Below are 15025 nucleotides of genomic sequence, written 5' to 3' on the forward strand. Positions count from 1 at the left end.
CCTTCAAGAAGGATTGGAAAAAGGATTATCTGCAAGTTCCCTGAAGGGACAGATTTCCGCCTTGTCGGTGTTACTTCACAAAAAACTGGCAACTGTGCCAGATGTTCAAGCCTTTGTTCAGGCTCTGGTTAGAATCAAGCCTGTTTACAAACCTTTGACTCCTCCTTGGAGTCTCAATTTAGTTCTTTCAGTTCTTCAGGGGGTTCCGTTTGAACCCTTGCATTCCGTTGATATTAAATTATTATCTTGGAAAGTTTTGTTTTTGGTTGCAATTTCTTCTGCTAGAAGAGTTTCAGAATTATCTGCTCTGCAGTGTTCTCCTCCTTATCTGGTGTTCCATGCAGATAAGGTGGTTTTGCGTACTAAACCTGGTTTTCTTCCGAAGGTTGTTTCTAACAAAAACATTAACCAGGAGATTATCGTACCTTCTCTGTGTCCGAAACCAGTTTCAAAGAAGGAACGTTTGTTACACAATTTGGATGTTGTTCGCGCTCTAAAATTCTATTTAGATGCTACAAAGGATTTTAGACTAACATCTTCCTTGTTTGTGGTTTATTCCGGTAAAAGGAGAGGTCAAAAAGCAACTTCTACCTCTCTCTCTTTTTGGATTAAGAGCATCATCAGATTGGCTTACGAGACTGCCGGACGGCAGCCTCCCGAAAGAATCACAGCTCATTCCACTAGGGCTGTGGCTTCCACATGGGCCTTCAAGAACGAGGCTTCTGTTGATCAGATATGTAGGGCAGCGACTTGGTCTTCACTGCACACTTTTACCAAATTTTACAAGTTTGATACTTTTGCTTCTTCTGAGGCTATTTTTGGGAGAAAGGTTTTGCAAGCCGTGGTGCCTTCCATTTAGGTGACCTGATTTGCTCCCTCCCTTCATCCGTGTCCTAAAGCTTTGGTATTGGTTCCCACAAGTAAGGATGACGCCGTGGACCGGACACACCTATGTTGGAGAAAACAGAATTTATGTTTACCTGATAAATTACTTTCTCCAACGGTGTGTCCGGTCCACGGCCCGCCCTGGTTTTTTTAATCAGGTCTGATAATTTATTTTCTTTAACTACAGTCACCACGGTACCATATGGTTTCTCCTATGCAAATATTCCTCCTTAACGTCGGTCGAATGACTGGGGTAGGCGGAGCCTAGGAGGGATCATGTGACCAGCTTTGCTGGGCTCTTTGCCATTTCCTGTTGGGGAAGAGAATATCCCACAAGTAAGGATGACGCCGTGGACCGGACACACCGTTGGAGAAAGTAATTTATCAGGTAAACATAAATTCTGTTTTTAAAACGTTTTTTGTACTTGTTATCAAGTTTATGCCTGTTTAACATGTCTGAACTACCAGATAGACTGTGTTCTGAATGTGGGGAAGCCAGAATTCCTATTCATTTAAATAAATGTGATTTATGTGATAATGACAATGATGCCCAAGATGATTCCTCAAGTGAGGGGAGTAAGCATGGTACTGCATCATTCCCTCCTTCGTCTACACGAGTCTTGCCCACTCAGGAGGCCCCTAGTACATCTAGCGCGCCAATACTCCTTACTATGCAACAATTAACGGCTGTAATGGATAATTCTGTCAAAAACATTTTAGCCCAAATGAACACTTGTCAGCGTAAGCGCGGCTGCTCTGTTTTAGATACTGAAGAGCATGGCAACGCTGATACTAATATCTCTGAAGGGCCCCTAACCCAGTCTGATAGGGCCAGGGAAGTTTTGTCTGAGGGAGAAATTACTGATTCAGGGAACATTTCTCAACAGGCTGAACCTGATGTGATTGCATTTAAATTTAAGTTGGAACATCTCCGCATTCTGCTTAAGGAGGTATTATCCACTCTGGATGATTGTGACAAGTTGGTCATCCCAGAGAAACTATGTAAAATGGACAAGTTCCTAGAGGTGCCGGGGCTCCCAGAAGCTTTTCCTATACCCAAGCGGGTGGCGGACATTGTTAATAAAGAATGGGAACGGCCCGGTATTCCTTTCGTCCCTCCCCCCATATTTAAAAAATTGTTTCCTTTGGTCGACCCTAGAAAGGACTTATGGCAGACAGTCCCCAAGGTCGAGGGGGCGGTTTCCACTTTAAACAAACGCACCACTATACCCATAGAGGATAGTTGTGCTTTCAAAGATCCTATGGATAAAAAATTAGAAGGTTTGCTTAAAAAGATGTTTGTTCAGCAGGGTTACCTTCTACAACCAATTGCATGCATTGTCCCTGTCGCTACAGCCGCATGTTTCTGGTTCGATGAGCTGATAAAGGCGGTCGATAGTGATTCTCCTCCTTATGAGGAGATTATGGACAGAATCAATGCTCTCAAATTGGCTAATTCTTTCACCCTAGACGCCACTTTGCAATTGGCTAGGTTAGCGGCTAAGAATTCTGGGTTTGCTATTGTGGCGCGCAGAGCGCTTTGGTTGAAATCTTGGTCGGCTGATGCGTCTTCCAAGAACAAGCTACTTAACATTCCTTTCAAGGGGAAAACGCTGTTTGGCCCTGACTTGAAAGAGATTATCTCTGATATCACTGGGGGTAAGGGCCACGCCCTTCCTCAGGATCGGCCTTTCAAGGCAAAAAATAAACCTAATTTTCGTCCCTTTCGTAGAAACGGACCAGCCCGAGGTGCTACGTCCTCTAAGCAAGAGGGTAATACTTCTCAAGCCAAGCCAGCTTGGAGACCAATGCAAGGCTGGAACAAGGGAAAGCAGGCCAAGAAACCTGCCACTGCTACCAAGACTGCATGAAATGTTGGCCCCCGATCCGGGACCGGATCTGGTGGGGGGCAGACTCTCTCTCTTCGCTCAGGCTTGGGCAAGAGATGTTCTGGATCCTTGGGCGCTAGAAATAGTCTCCCAAGGTTATCTTCTGGAATTCAAGGGACTTCCCCCAAGGGGGAGGTTCCACAGGTCTCAGTTGTCTTTAGACCACATAAAAAGACAGGCATTCTTACATTGTGTAGAAGACCTGTTAAAAATGGGAGTGATTCATCCTGTTCCATTAAGAGAACAAGGGATGGGGTTCTACTCCAATCTGTTCATAGTTCCCAAAAAAGAGGGAACGTTCAGACCAATCTTAGATCTCAAGATCTTAAACAAGTTTCTCAAGGTTCCATCGTTCAAGATGGAAACCATTCGAAGTATTCTTCCTTCCATCCAGGAAGGTCAATTCATGACCACGGTGGATTTAAAGGATGCGTATCTACATATTCCTATCCACAAGGAACATCATCGGTTCCTAAGGTTCGCATTCCTGGACAAGCATTACCAGTTCGTGGCGCTTCCTTTCGGATTAGCCACTGCTCCAAGGATTTTCACAAAGGTACTAGGGTCCCTTCTAGCTGTGCTAAGACCAAGGGGCATTGCTGTAGTACCTTACTTGGACGACATTCTGATTCAAGCGTCGTCCCTTCCTCAAGCAAAGGCTCACACGGACATCGTCCTGGCCTTTCTCAGATCTCACGGATGGAAAGTGAACGTGGAAAAGAGTTCTCTATCTCCGTCAACAAGGGTTCCCTTCTTGGGAACAATAATAGACTCCTTAGAAATGAGGATATTTCTGACAGAGGCCAGAAAAACAAAGCTTCTAGACTCTTGTCGGATACTTCATTCCGTTCCTCTTCCTTCCATAGCTCAGTGCATGGAAGTGATCGGGTTGATGGTAGCGGCAATGGACATAGTTCCTTTTGCGCGCATTCATCTAAGACCATTACAACTGTGCATGCTCAGTCAGTGGAATGGGGATTATACAGACTTGTCTCCGAAGATACAAGTAAATCAGAGGACCAGAGACTCACTCCGTTGGTGGCTGTCCCTGGACAACCTGTCACAAGGGATGACATTCCGCAGACCAGAGTGGGTCATTGTCACGACAGACGCCAGTCTGATGGGCTGGGGCGCGGTCTGGGGAGCCCTGAAAGCTCAGGGTCTTTGGTCTCGGGAAGAATCTCTTCTACCGATAAATATTCTGGAACTGAGAGCGATATTCAATACTCTCAAGGCTTGGCCTCAGCTAGCGAGGGCCAAGTTCATACGGTTTCAATCAGACAACATGACAACTGTTGCGTACATCAACCATCAGGGGGGAACAAGGAGTTCTCTAGCGATGGAAGAAGTGACCAAAATCATTCTATGGGCGGAGTCTCACTCCTGCCACCTGTCCGCTATCCACATCCCAGGAGTGGAAAATTGGGAAGCGGATTTTCTGAGTCGTCAGACATTGCATCCGGGGGAGTGGGAACTCCATCCGGAAATCTTTGCCCAAGTCACTCAGCTGTGGGGCATTCCAGACATGGATCTGATGGCCTCTCGTCAGAACTTCAAAGTTCCTTGCTACGGGTCCAGATCCAGGGATCCCAAGGCGGCTCTAGTGGATGCACTAGTAGCACCTTGGACTTTCAAACTAGCTTATGTGTTCCCGCCGTTTCCTCTCATCCCCAGGCTGGTAGCCAGGATCAATCAGGAGAGGGCGTCGGTGATCTTGATAGCTCCTGCGTGGCCACGCAGGACTTGGTATGCAGATCTGGTGAATATGTCATCGGCTCCACCTTGGAAGCTACCTTTGAGACGAGACCTTCTTGTTCAGGGTCCGTTCGAACATCCGAACCTGGTTTCACTCCAGCTGACTGCTTGGAGATTGAACGCTTGATCTTATCGAAGCGAGGGTTCTCAGATTCTGTTATCGATACTCTTGTTCAGGCCAGAAAGCCTGTAACTAGAAAAATTTACCACAAAATTTGGAAAAAATATATCTGTTGGTGTGAATCTAAAGGATTCCCTTGGGACAAGGTTAAGATTCCTAAGATTCTATCCTTCCTTCAAGAAGGATTGGAAAAAGGATTATCTGCAAGTTCCCTGAAGGGACAGATTTCTGCCTTGTCTGTGTTACTTCACAAAAAGCTGGCAGCTGTGCCAGATGTTCAAGCCTTTGTTCAGGCTCTGGTTAGAATTAAGCCTGTTTACAAACCTTTGACTCCTCCTTGGAGTCTCAATTTAGTTCTTTCAGTTCTTCAGGGGGTTCCGTTTGAACCCTTACATTCCGTTGATATTAAGTTATTATCTTGGAAAGTTTTGTTTTTAGTTGCAATCTCTTCTGCTAGAAGAGTTTCAGAATTATCTGCTCTGCAGTGTTCTCCTCCTTATCTGGTGTTCCATGCAGATAAGGTGGTTTTACGTACTAAACCTGGTTTTCTTCCAAAAGTTGTTTCTAACAAAAACATTAACCAGGAGATTATCGTACCTTCTCTGTGTCCGAAACCAGTTTCAAAGAAGGAACGTTTGTTGCACAATTTGGATGTTGTTCGCGCTCTAAAATTCTATTTAGATGCTACAAAGGATTTTAGACAAACATCTTCCTTGTTTGTTGTTTATTCTGGTAAAAGGAGAGGTCAAAAAGCAACTTCTACCTCTCTCTCTTTTTGGATTAAAAGCATCATCAGATTGGCTTACGAGACTGCCGGACGGCAGCCTCCCGAAAGAATCACAGCTCATTCCACTAGGGCTGTGGCTTCCACATGGGCCTTCAAGAACGAGGCTTCTGTTGATCAGATATGTAGGGCAGCGACTTGGTCTTCACTGCACACTTTTACCAAATTTTACAAGTTTGATACTTTTGCTTCTTCTGAGGCTATTTTTGGGAGAAAGGTTTTGCAAGCCGTGGTGCCTTCCATTTAGGTGACCTGATTTGCTCCCTCCCTTCATCCGTGTCCTAAAGCTTTGGTATTGGTTCCCACAAGTAAGGATGACGCCGTGGACCGGACACACCTATGTTGGAGAAAACAGAATTTATGTTTACCTGATAAATTACTTTCTCCAACGGTGTGTCCGGTCCACGGCCCGCCCTGGTTTTTTTAATCAGGTCTGATAATTTATTTTCTTTAACTACAGTCACCACGGTATCATATGGTTTCTCCTATGCAAATATTCCTCCTTAACGTCGGTCGAATGACTGGGGTAGGCGGAGCCTAGGAGGGATCATGTTACCAGCTTTGCTGGGCTCTTTGCCATTTCCTGTTGGGGAGGAGAATATCCCACAAGTAAGGATGACGCCGTGGACCGGACACACCGTTGGAGAAAGTAATTTATCAGGTAAACATAAATTCTGTTTTTGCTTCTTCGGAGGCTATTTTTGGGAGAAAGGTTTTGCAAGCAGTGGTGCCTTCCGTTTAGGTTACCTGACTTGTTCCCTCCCTTCATCCGTGTCCTAAAGCTTTGGTATTGGTTCCCACAAGTAAGGATGAAGCCGTGGACTGGATATACCAATGTAGGAGAAAACCGAATTTATGTTTACCTGATAAATTTCTTTCTCCTACGGTGTATCCGGTCCACGGCCCACCCTGCCATTTTGGTCAGGTTTAAATTTATTTTTGTAAACTACAGTCACCACTGCACCCTATGGTTCTCCTTTTTCTCCTAACCGTTGGTCGAATGACTGGGGGGGTGGAGCCTGAGGGGAGCTATATGGACAGCTCTGCTGTGTGCTCTCTTTGCCACTTCCTGTAGGGATTGAGAATATCCCACAAGTAAGGATGAAGCCGTGGACCGGATACACCGTACGAGAAAGAAATTTATCAGGTAAACATAAATTCTGTTTTTGTAATATACCTCTGCAAGTTGTGCTTCCCCAGGCCCTCCCCCATACAAGCAGGAGTGCTAATTTACCTATATGTTTAACACATTTTGGCAGTAAAATCCTGCTTGGGTGTGGCAAGCATTGTAACTCTTGAACTGAAAACCGCTAGGGAACTAATTGGGAGCAGCAGTCACATGACCTGCTCTATGTTTAGTTCAGGAGATACAAGGTATGCAGCTCCCAAGTGGGACTTCCATTGGAACATACCAAGTGGGTTTCCATTGCTGGTGTAATTGTGTAAACTGGTAGTAACAACAAGTCTATGGAGATGGTTTGTTACTACCAGTTTACACAGTTTATAACAGCACTAGAAATGAGGCCACAGTTAGCTATAGTCTGTAATGTAAAAATTGCTCTAGAATGTATCAGAATGTCTCCTTAATAACTTGTGTGGTCTAGCCCTTGGTATTTAGTTGAAATGAGCATTTATTTGCTGAGCGATATGTGTATGCTTTGAAGTCAGCTATTAAAAAGCTACATTTACTATTTCTTTGTTTTGTGCCCTGTAGGTATTGGGTACAATATTCTGCGTGTCCCCATAGCAAGTTGCGATTTCTCATCACGTATATACACCTATCTTGACACTCCAGAAGACTTTAAGTTGGAGACTTTCAGCCTGCAGTCTGAGGATACTCAGTTAAAGGTGAGTTAACTGCGTTGTGCCCCCCAGGGGGGTTAAATTATGAAAAAAGTGAATTGTCGATCTATGTATATCTATGTACGCTTTACTTTTTAGATCCCATTAATCCAAAAAGCAAAGGCTTTATCCAAAAGACCGATCTCCCTCTTTGCCAGTCCCTGGACAGCACCACCATGGATGAAGACAAATGGGGCGGTGACTGGAAAGGGAACCCTGAAAGGAAATGCAGGGGATAAATACCATAAAACCTGGGCCAGCTACTTCATAAGGTAAATGCTACCAAATATCTTCTGGTGTCTTAAAGTGAATAGAATATTTTTTGTAAATATATGTGTTGGATGTCAAAGTCTACCAGTACAGCTATAGAGGTTGTATTATCAGCCAGTCATCACAAATACCTAGGTTTTAGGTGAAATGTAATCAGCTTTTACTTAAAAAAATGTTATCCAAAAAATATTTCATCAGGGTTAATTGTTACTTCATATAGACAACAGCATTTCTCCAACATAGGTGTGTCCGGTCCACGGCGTCATCCTTACTTGTGGGATATTCTCTTCCCCAACAGGAAATGGCAAAGAGCCCAGCAAAGCTGGTCACATGATCCCTCCTAGGCTCCGCCTACCCCTGTCATTCTCTTTGCCGTTGTACAGGCAACATCTCCACGGAGATGGCTTAGAGTTTTTTAGTGTTTAACTGTAGTTTTTATTATTCAATCAAGAGTTTGTTATTTTGAAATAGTGCTGGTATGTACTATTTACTCAGAAACAGAAAAGAGATGAAGATTTCTGTTTGTATGAGGAAAATGATTTTAGCAACCGTCACTAAAATCCATGGCTGTTCCACACAGGACTGTTGAGAGCAATTAACTTCAGTTGGGGGAACAGTGTGCAGTCTCTTGCTGCTTGAGGTATGACACATTCTAACAAGACGATGTAATGCTGGAAGCTGTCATTTTCCCTATGGGATCCGGTAAGCCATGTTTATTACGATTGTAAATAAGGGCTTCACATGGGCTTATTAAGACTGTAGACTTTTTCTGGGCTAAATCGATTCATTATTAACACATATTTAGCCTTGAGGAATCATTTTATTTGGGTTTTTTGATATAATAATATCGGCAGGCACTGTTTTAGACACCTTATTCTTTAGGGGCTTTCCCAAAGCATAGGCAGAGTCTCATTTTCGCGCCGGTGTTGCGCACTTGTTTTTGAGAGGCATGGCATGCAGTCGCATGTGAGAGGAGCTCTGATACTTAGAAAAGACTTTCTGAAGGCGTCATTTGGTATCGTATTCCCCTTTGGGCTTGGTTGGGTCTCAGCAAAGCAGATACCAGGGACTGTAAAGGGGTTAAAGTTAAAAACGGCTCCGGTTCCGTTATTTTAAGGGTTAAAGCTTCCAAATTTGGTGTGCAATACTTTTAAGGCTTTAAGACACTGTGGTGAAGATTTGGTGAATTTTGAACAATTCCTTCATGTTTTTTCGCAATTGCAGTAATAAAGTGTGTTCAGTTTAAAATTTAAAGTGACAGTAACGGTTTTATTTTAAAACGTTTTTTGTACTTTGTTATCAAGTTTATGCCTGTTTAACATGTCTGAACTACCAGATAGACTGTGTTCTGAATGTGGGGAAGCCAGAATTCCTATTCATTTAAATAAATGTGATTTATGTGACAATGACAATGATGCCCAAGATGATTCCTCAAGTGAGGGGAGTAAGCATGGTACTGCATCATTCCCTCCTTCGTCTACACGAGTCTTGCCCACTCAGGAGGCCCCTAGTACATCTAGCGCGCCAATACTCCTTACTATGCAACAATTAACGGCTGTAATGGACAATTCTGTCAAAAACATTTTAGCCAAAATGAACACTTATCAGCGTAAGCGCGACTGCTCTGTTTTAGATACTGAAGAGCATGACGACGCTAATAATAATGTTTCTGAAGGGCCCCTAACCCAGTCTGATGGGGCCAGGGAGGTTTTGTCTGAGGGAGAAATTACTGATTCAGGGAACATTTCTCAACAAGCTGAACCTGATGTGATTACATTTAAATTTAAGTTGGAACATCTCCGCATTCTGCTTAAGGAGGTATTATCCACTCTGGATGATTGTGACAAGTTGGTCATCCCAGAGAAACTATGTAAAATGGACAAGTTCCTAGAGGTGCCGGGGCTCCCAGAAGCTTTTCCTATACCCAAGCGGGTGGCGGACATTGTTAATAAAGAATGGGAAAGGCCCGGTATTCCTTTCGTCCCTCCCCCCATATTTAAAAAATTGTTTCCTATGGTCGACCCCAGAAAGGACTTATGGCAGACAGTCCCCAAGGTCGAGGGAGCGGTTTCCACTTTAAACAAACGCACCACTATACCCATAGAGGATAGTTGTGCTTTCAAAGATCCTATGGATAAAAAATTAGAAGGTTTGCTTAAAAAGATGTTTGTTCAGCAGGGTTACCTTCTACAACCAATTTCATGCGTTGTCCCTGTCGCTACAGCCGCATGTTTCTGGTTCGATGAGCTGATAAAGGCGGTCGATAGTGATTCTCCTCCTTATGAGGAGATTATGGACAGAATCAATGCTCTCAAATTGGCTAATTCTTTTACCCTAGACGCCACTTTGCAATTGGCTAAATTAGCGGCTAAGAATTCTGGGTTTGCTATTGTGGCGCGCAGAGCGCTTTGGTTGAAATCTTGGTCGGCTGATGCGTCTTCCAAGAACAAGCTACTTAACATTCCTTTCAAGGGGAAAACGCTGTTTGGCCCTGACTTGAAAGAGATTATCTCTGATATCACTGGGGGTAAGGGCCACGCCCTTCCTCAGGATCGGCCTTTCAAGACAAAAAATAAACCTAATTTTCGTCCCTTTCGTAGAAACGGACCAGCCCAAAGTGCTACGTCCTCTAAGCAAGAGGGTAATACTTCTCAAGCCAAGCCAGCTTGGAGACCAATGCAAGGCTGGAACAAGGGAAAACAGGCCAAGAAACCTGCCACTGCTACCAAGACAGCATGAAATGTTGGCCCCCGATCCGGGACCGGATCTGGTGGGGGGCAGACTCTCTCTCTTCGCTCAGGCTTGGGCAAGAGATGTTCTGGATCCTTGGGCACTAGAAGTAGTCTCCCAAGGTTATCTTCTGGAATTCAAGGGGCTTCCCCCAAGGGGGAGGTTCCACAGGTCTCAGTTGTCTTCAGACCACATAAAAAGACAGGCATTCTTACATTGTGTAGAAGACCTGTTAAAAATGGGAGTGATTCATCCTGTTCCATTAAGAGAACAAGGGATGGGGTTCTACTCTAATCTGTTCATAGTTCCCAAAAAAGAGGGAACGTTCAGACCAATCTTAGATCTCAAGATCTTAAACAAGTTTCTCAAGGTTCCATCGTTCAAGATGGAAACCATTCGAACTATTCTTCCTTCCATCCAGGAAGGTCAATTCATGACCACGGTGGATTTAAAGGATGCGTATCTACATATTCCTATCCACAAGGAACATCATCGGTTCCTAAGGTTCGCATTCCTGGACAAGCATTACCAGTTTGTGGCGCTTCCTTTCGGATTAGCCACTGCTCCAAGGATTTTCACAAAGGTACTAGGGTCCCTTCTAGCTGTGCTAAGACCAAGGGGCATTGCTGTAGTACCTTACTTGGACGACATTCTAATTCAAGCGTCGTCCCTTACTCAAGCAAAGGCTCACACGGACATAGTCCTGGCCTTTCTCAGATCTCACGGATGGAAAGTGAACGTGGAAAAGAGTTCTCTATCTCCGTCAACAAGGGTTCCCTTCTTGGGAACAATAATAGACTCCTTAGAAATGAGGATATTTCTGACAGAGGCCAGAAAAACAAAGCTTCTAGACTCTTGTCGGATACTTCATTCCGTTCCTCTTCCTTCCATAGCTCAGTGCATGGAAGTGATCGGGTTGATGGTAGCGGCAATGGACATAGTTCCTTTTGCTCGCATTCATCTAAGACCATTACAACTGTGCATGCTCAGTCAGTGGAATGGGGACTATACAGACTTGTCTCCGAAGATACAAGTAAATCAGAAGACCAGAGACTCACTCCGTTGGTGGCTGTCCCTGGACAACCTGTCACGAGGGATGACATTCCGCAGACCAGAGTGGGTCATTGTCACGACCGACGCCAGTCTGATGGGCTGGGGCGCGGTCTGGGGATCCCTGAAAGCTCAGGGTCTTTGGTCTCGGGAAGAATCTCTTCTACCGATAAATATTCTGGAACTGAGAGCGATATTCAATGCTCTCAAGGCTTGGCCTCAGCTAGCGAGGGCCAAGTTCATACGGTTTCAATCAGACAACATGACAACTGTTGCGTACATCAACCATCAGGGGGAGTTCCCTGGCGATGGAAGAAGTGACCAAAATCATTCTATGGGCGGAGTCTCACTCCTGCCACCTGTCTGCTATCCACATCCCAGGAGTGGAAAATTGGGAAGCGGATTTTCTGAGTCGTCAGACATTGCATCCGGGGGAGTGGGAACTCCATCCGGAAATCTTTGCCCAAGTCACTCAGCTGTGGGGCATTCCAGACATGGATCTGATGGCCTCTCGTCAGAACTTCAAAGTTCCTTGCTACGGGTCCAGATCCAGGGATCCCAAGGCGGCTCTAGTGGATGCACTAGTAGCACCTTGGACCTTCAAACTAGCTTATGTGTTCCCGCCGTTTCCTCTCATCCCCAGGCTGGTAGCCAGGATCAATCAGGAGAGGGCGTCGGTGATCTTGATAGCTCCTGCGTGGCCACGCAGGACTTGGTATGCAGATCTGGTGAATATGTCATCGGCTCCACCTTGGAAGCTACCTTTGAGACGAGACCTTCTTGTTCAGGGTCCGTTCGAACATCCGAACCTGGTTTCACTCCAGCTGACTGCTTGGAGATTGAACGCTTGATCCTATCGAAGCGAGGGTTCTCAGATTCTGTTATCGATACTCTGGTTCAGGCCAGAAAGCCTGTAACTAGAAAGATTTACCACAAAATTTGGAAAAAATATATCTGTTGGTGTGAATCTAAAGGATTCCCTTGGGATAAGGTTAAGATTCCTAAGATTCTATCCTTCCTTCAAGAAGGATTGGAAAAAGGATTGTCTGCAAGTTCCCTGAAGGGACAGATTTCTGCCTTGTCTGTGTTACTTCACAAAAAGCTGGCAGCTGTGCCAGATGTTCAAGCCTTTGTTCAGGCTCTGGTTAGAATTAAGCCTGTTTACAAACCTTTGACTCCTCCTTGGAGTCTCAATTTAGTTCTTTCAGTTCTTCAGGGGGTTCCGTTTGAACCCTTACATTCCGTTGATATTAAGTTATTATCTTGGAAAGTTTTGTTTTTAGTTGCAATTTCTTCTGCTAGAAGAGTTTCAGAATTATCTGCTCTGCAGTGTTCTCCTCCTTATCTGGTGTTCCATGCAGATAAGGTGGTTTTACGTACTAAACCTGGTTTTCTTCCAAAAGTTGTTTCTAACAAAAACATTAACCAGGAGATTATCGTTCCTTCTCTGTGTCCGAAACCAGTTTCAAAGAAGGAACGTTTGTTGCACAATTTGGATGTTGTTCGCGCTCTAAAATTCTATTTAGATGCTACAAAGGATTTTAGACAAACATCTTCCTTGTTTGTTGTTTATTCCGGTAAAAGGAGAGGTCAAAAAGCAACTTCTACCTCTCTCTCTTTTTGGATTAAAAGCATCATCAGATTGGCTTACGAGACTGCCGGACGGCAGCCTCCCGAAAGAATCACAGCTCATTCCACTAGGGCTGTGGCTTCCACATGGGCCTTCAAGAACGAGGCTTCTGTTGATCAGATATGTAGGGCAGCGACTTGGTCTTCACTGCACACTTTTACCAAATTTTACAAGTTTGATACTTTTGCTTCTTCTGAGGCTATTTTTGGGAGAAAGGTTTTGCAAGCCGTGGTGCCTTCCATTTAGGTGACCTGATTTGCTCCCTCCCTTCATCCGTGTCCTAAAGCTTTGGTATTGGTTCCCACAAGTAAGGATGACGCCGTGGACCGGACACACCTATGTTGGAGAAAACAGAATTTATGTTTACCTGATAAATTACTTTCTCCAACGGTGTGTCCGGTCCACGGCCCGCCCTGGTTTTTTTAATCAGGTCTGATAATTTATTTTCTTTAACTACAGTCACCACGGTACCATATGGTTTCTCCTATGCTAATATTCCTCCTTAACGTCGGTCGAATGACTGGGGTAGGGGGAGCCTAGGAGGGATCATGTGACCAGCTTTGCTGGGCTCTTTGCCATTTCCTGTTGGGGAAGAGAATATCCCACAAGTAAGGATGACGCCGTGGACCGGACACACCGTTGGAGAAAGTAATTTATCAGGTAAACATAAATTCTGTTTTTTATGTTTTGTGTTTCTTTAAAGCAAAGCAGATTTACGCCAGAAAAACACTTTACATGAGACTTATGGCACATACTTTTTGAACCTGGACTAAAATGTACAGTGAAAGATTTCACATTCCAGAGTTGCACACTGTGTGCCTAAAATAATTCCAATTGCAGTAAACACCTACTTTTTATGTAGTCAGCTTATTCTAAGTGAAAAATGCAGCGTAGAAACCTATATAACAGGACTCTAATGATGGGGGGAGTAAAACACTGTTTCAATGACTTAGGGTAGTGTTTCTCAACCCCGGCCCTCAATTACCCCCAACAGGCCAGGTTCTCATTATAGCTGAAACAGTGCACAGGTGAAGTAATCAGCTAAGGAGTAACACCATGGTTACTAACTTGCTCTGATTATTTCACCTGTGCACTAATTCAGCTATAATGATAACCTGGCCTGTTGGGGTTACTTGAGGACCGCTGTTGAGAAACAATGACTTAGGGGACACATTTTACAGAATGTTCTTTTCCATGAGAATGGTTTGGGCCTATGTTTTAAGATGTGCTCTGTTTGTTCAAATAAGTAAACATTGCAAAGAAAAAGAAAACAATTACCATAAATATATTCCATTGTTTTAAATTTGTTGATTTTTTGCTTGTAATCAAGCAGGGTTCCTTAGACTCCTGCACCCCTTCTATATCATGCAGCAGGAACGGTAAAAACGTTATTTTAAAATAAATATAGTTTCTGCCCACTGATGACATCACAATCTGTGCTGCATCTAGGCACTCTGCTGGATAGCATTGACAGTCTGTTGAATCCAACAAGTGAGTCTTTTGTGATTGGAAGCCATATGCAGCCCAACTTGTGATGTCATCAGTGGGCGGAGCTTGACAGCCATTTTAAAGTGGCCAGAAACAATATTCATTTTAAAATAATAATTTTACCGTTCCTGCTGCATGATATAGAAAGGGTGCAGGAGGCTGTTTGCAGCTTAATCTAAGGTAAGACTTTATGATGACTAAGGTGTAGACTGTCCCTTTAATGAATAGTGAATGTTTGACACCTGACATTCACTATCACAAACAGATGTTACATATCCCAACTTTGAAATGTGATGTTCAGTATTAAATAAACATAAAAGGTCAGTAAACACCTTGTAATTACAAGATATTTGTGCTGCTAAAGAATAACATATCGGCCAAGTATCTTTTAAAAAACAAATTTACATCCTTTTTACTGCAATAATTTTTCAACAACCAAACTCCACCCACCATTTGCCTTATTTAGAGGAGCCAATCTGTGCTTTAGTCCATAGACAACAAGGGTAGCCACTGTAATAAAGTTAGTAGTATAAAGTGAATTGTTTTCATCTAAATGGGAGGAGAGTCCACTGCTTCATTCA

General features: G+C 43.9%; 1 protein-coding gene across 2 annotated transcripts in view; it reads left to right on the top strand.

Annotated features, from left to right (window-relative positions):
• The window catches only part of GBA1 (glucosylceramidase beta 1), a 209805-nt gene that overhangs the window by 99896 nt on the left and 94884 nt on the right, over nt 1-15025 (top strand). For both annotated transcript variants that reach the window (XM_053703377.1, XM_053703368.1), the window contains exons 5-6: nt 7149-7282; nt 7376-7548. In XM_053703377.1, coding sequence (XP_053559352.1) covers nt 7149-7282; nt 7376-7548 — 307 coding nt within the window. The remainder of the gene's footprint in view (nt 1-7148; nt 7283-7375; nt 7549-15025) is intronic.

This window comes from Bombina bombina, chromosome 1, assembly GCF_027579735.1.
Source record: "Bombina bombina isolate aBomBom1 chromosome 1, aBomBom1.pri, whole genome shotgun sequence".
NCBI classification, from domain to species: Eukaryota; Metazoa; Chordata; class Amphibia; order Anura; family Bombinatoridae; genus Bombina; species Bombina bombina.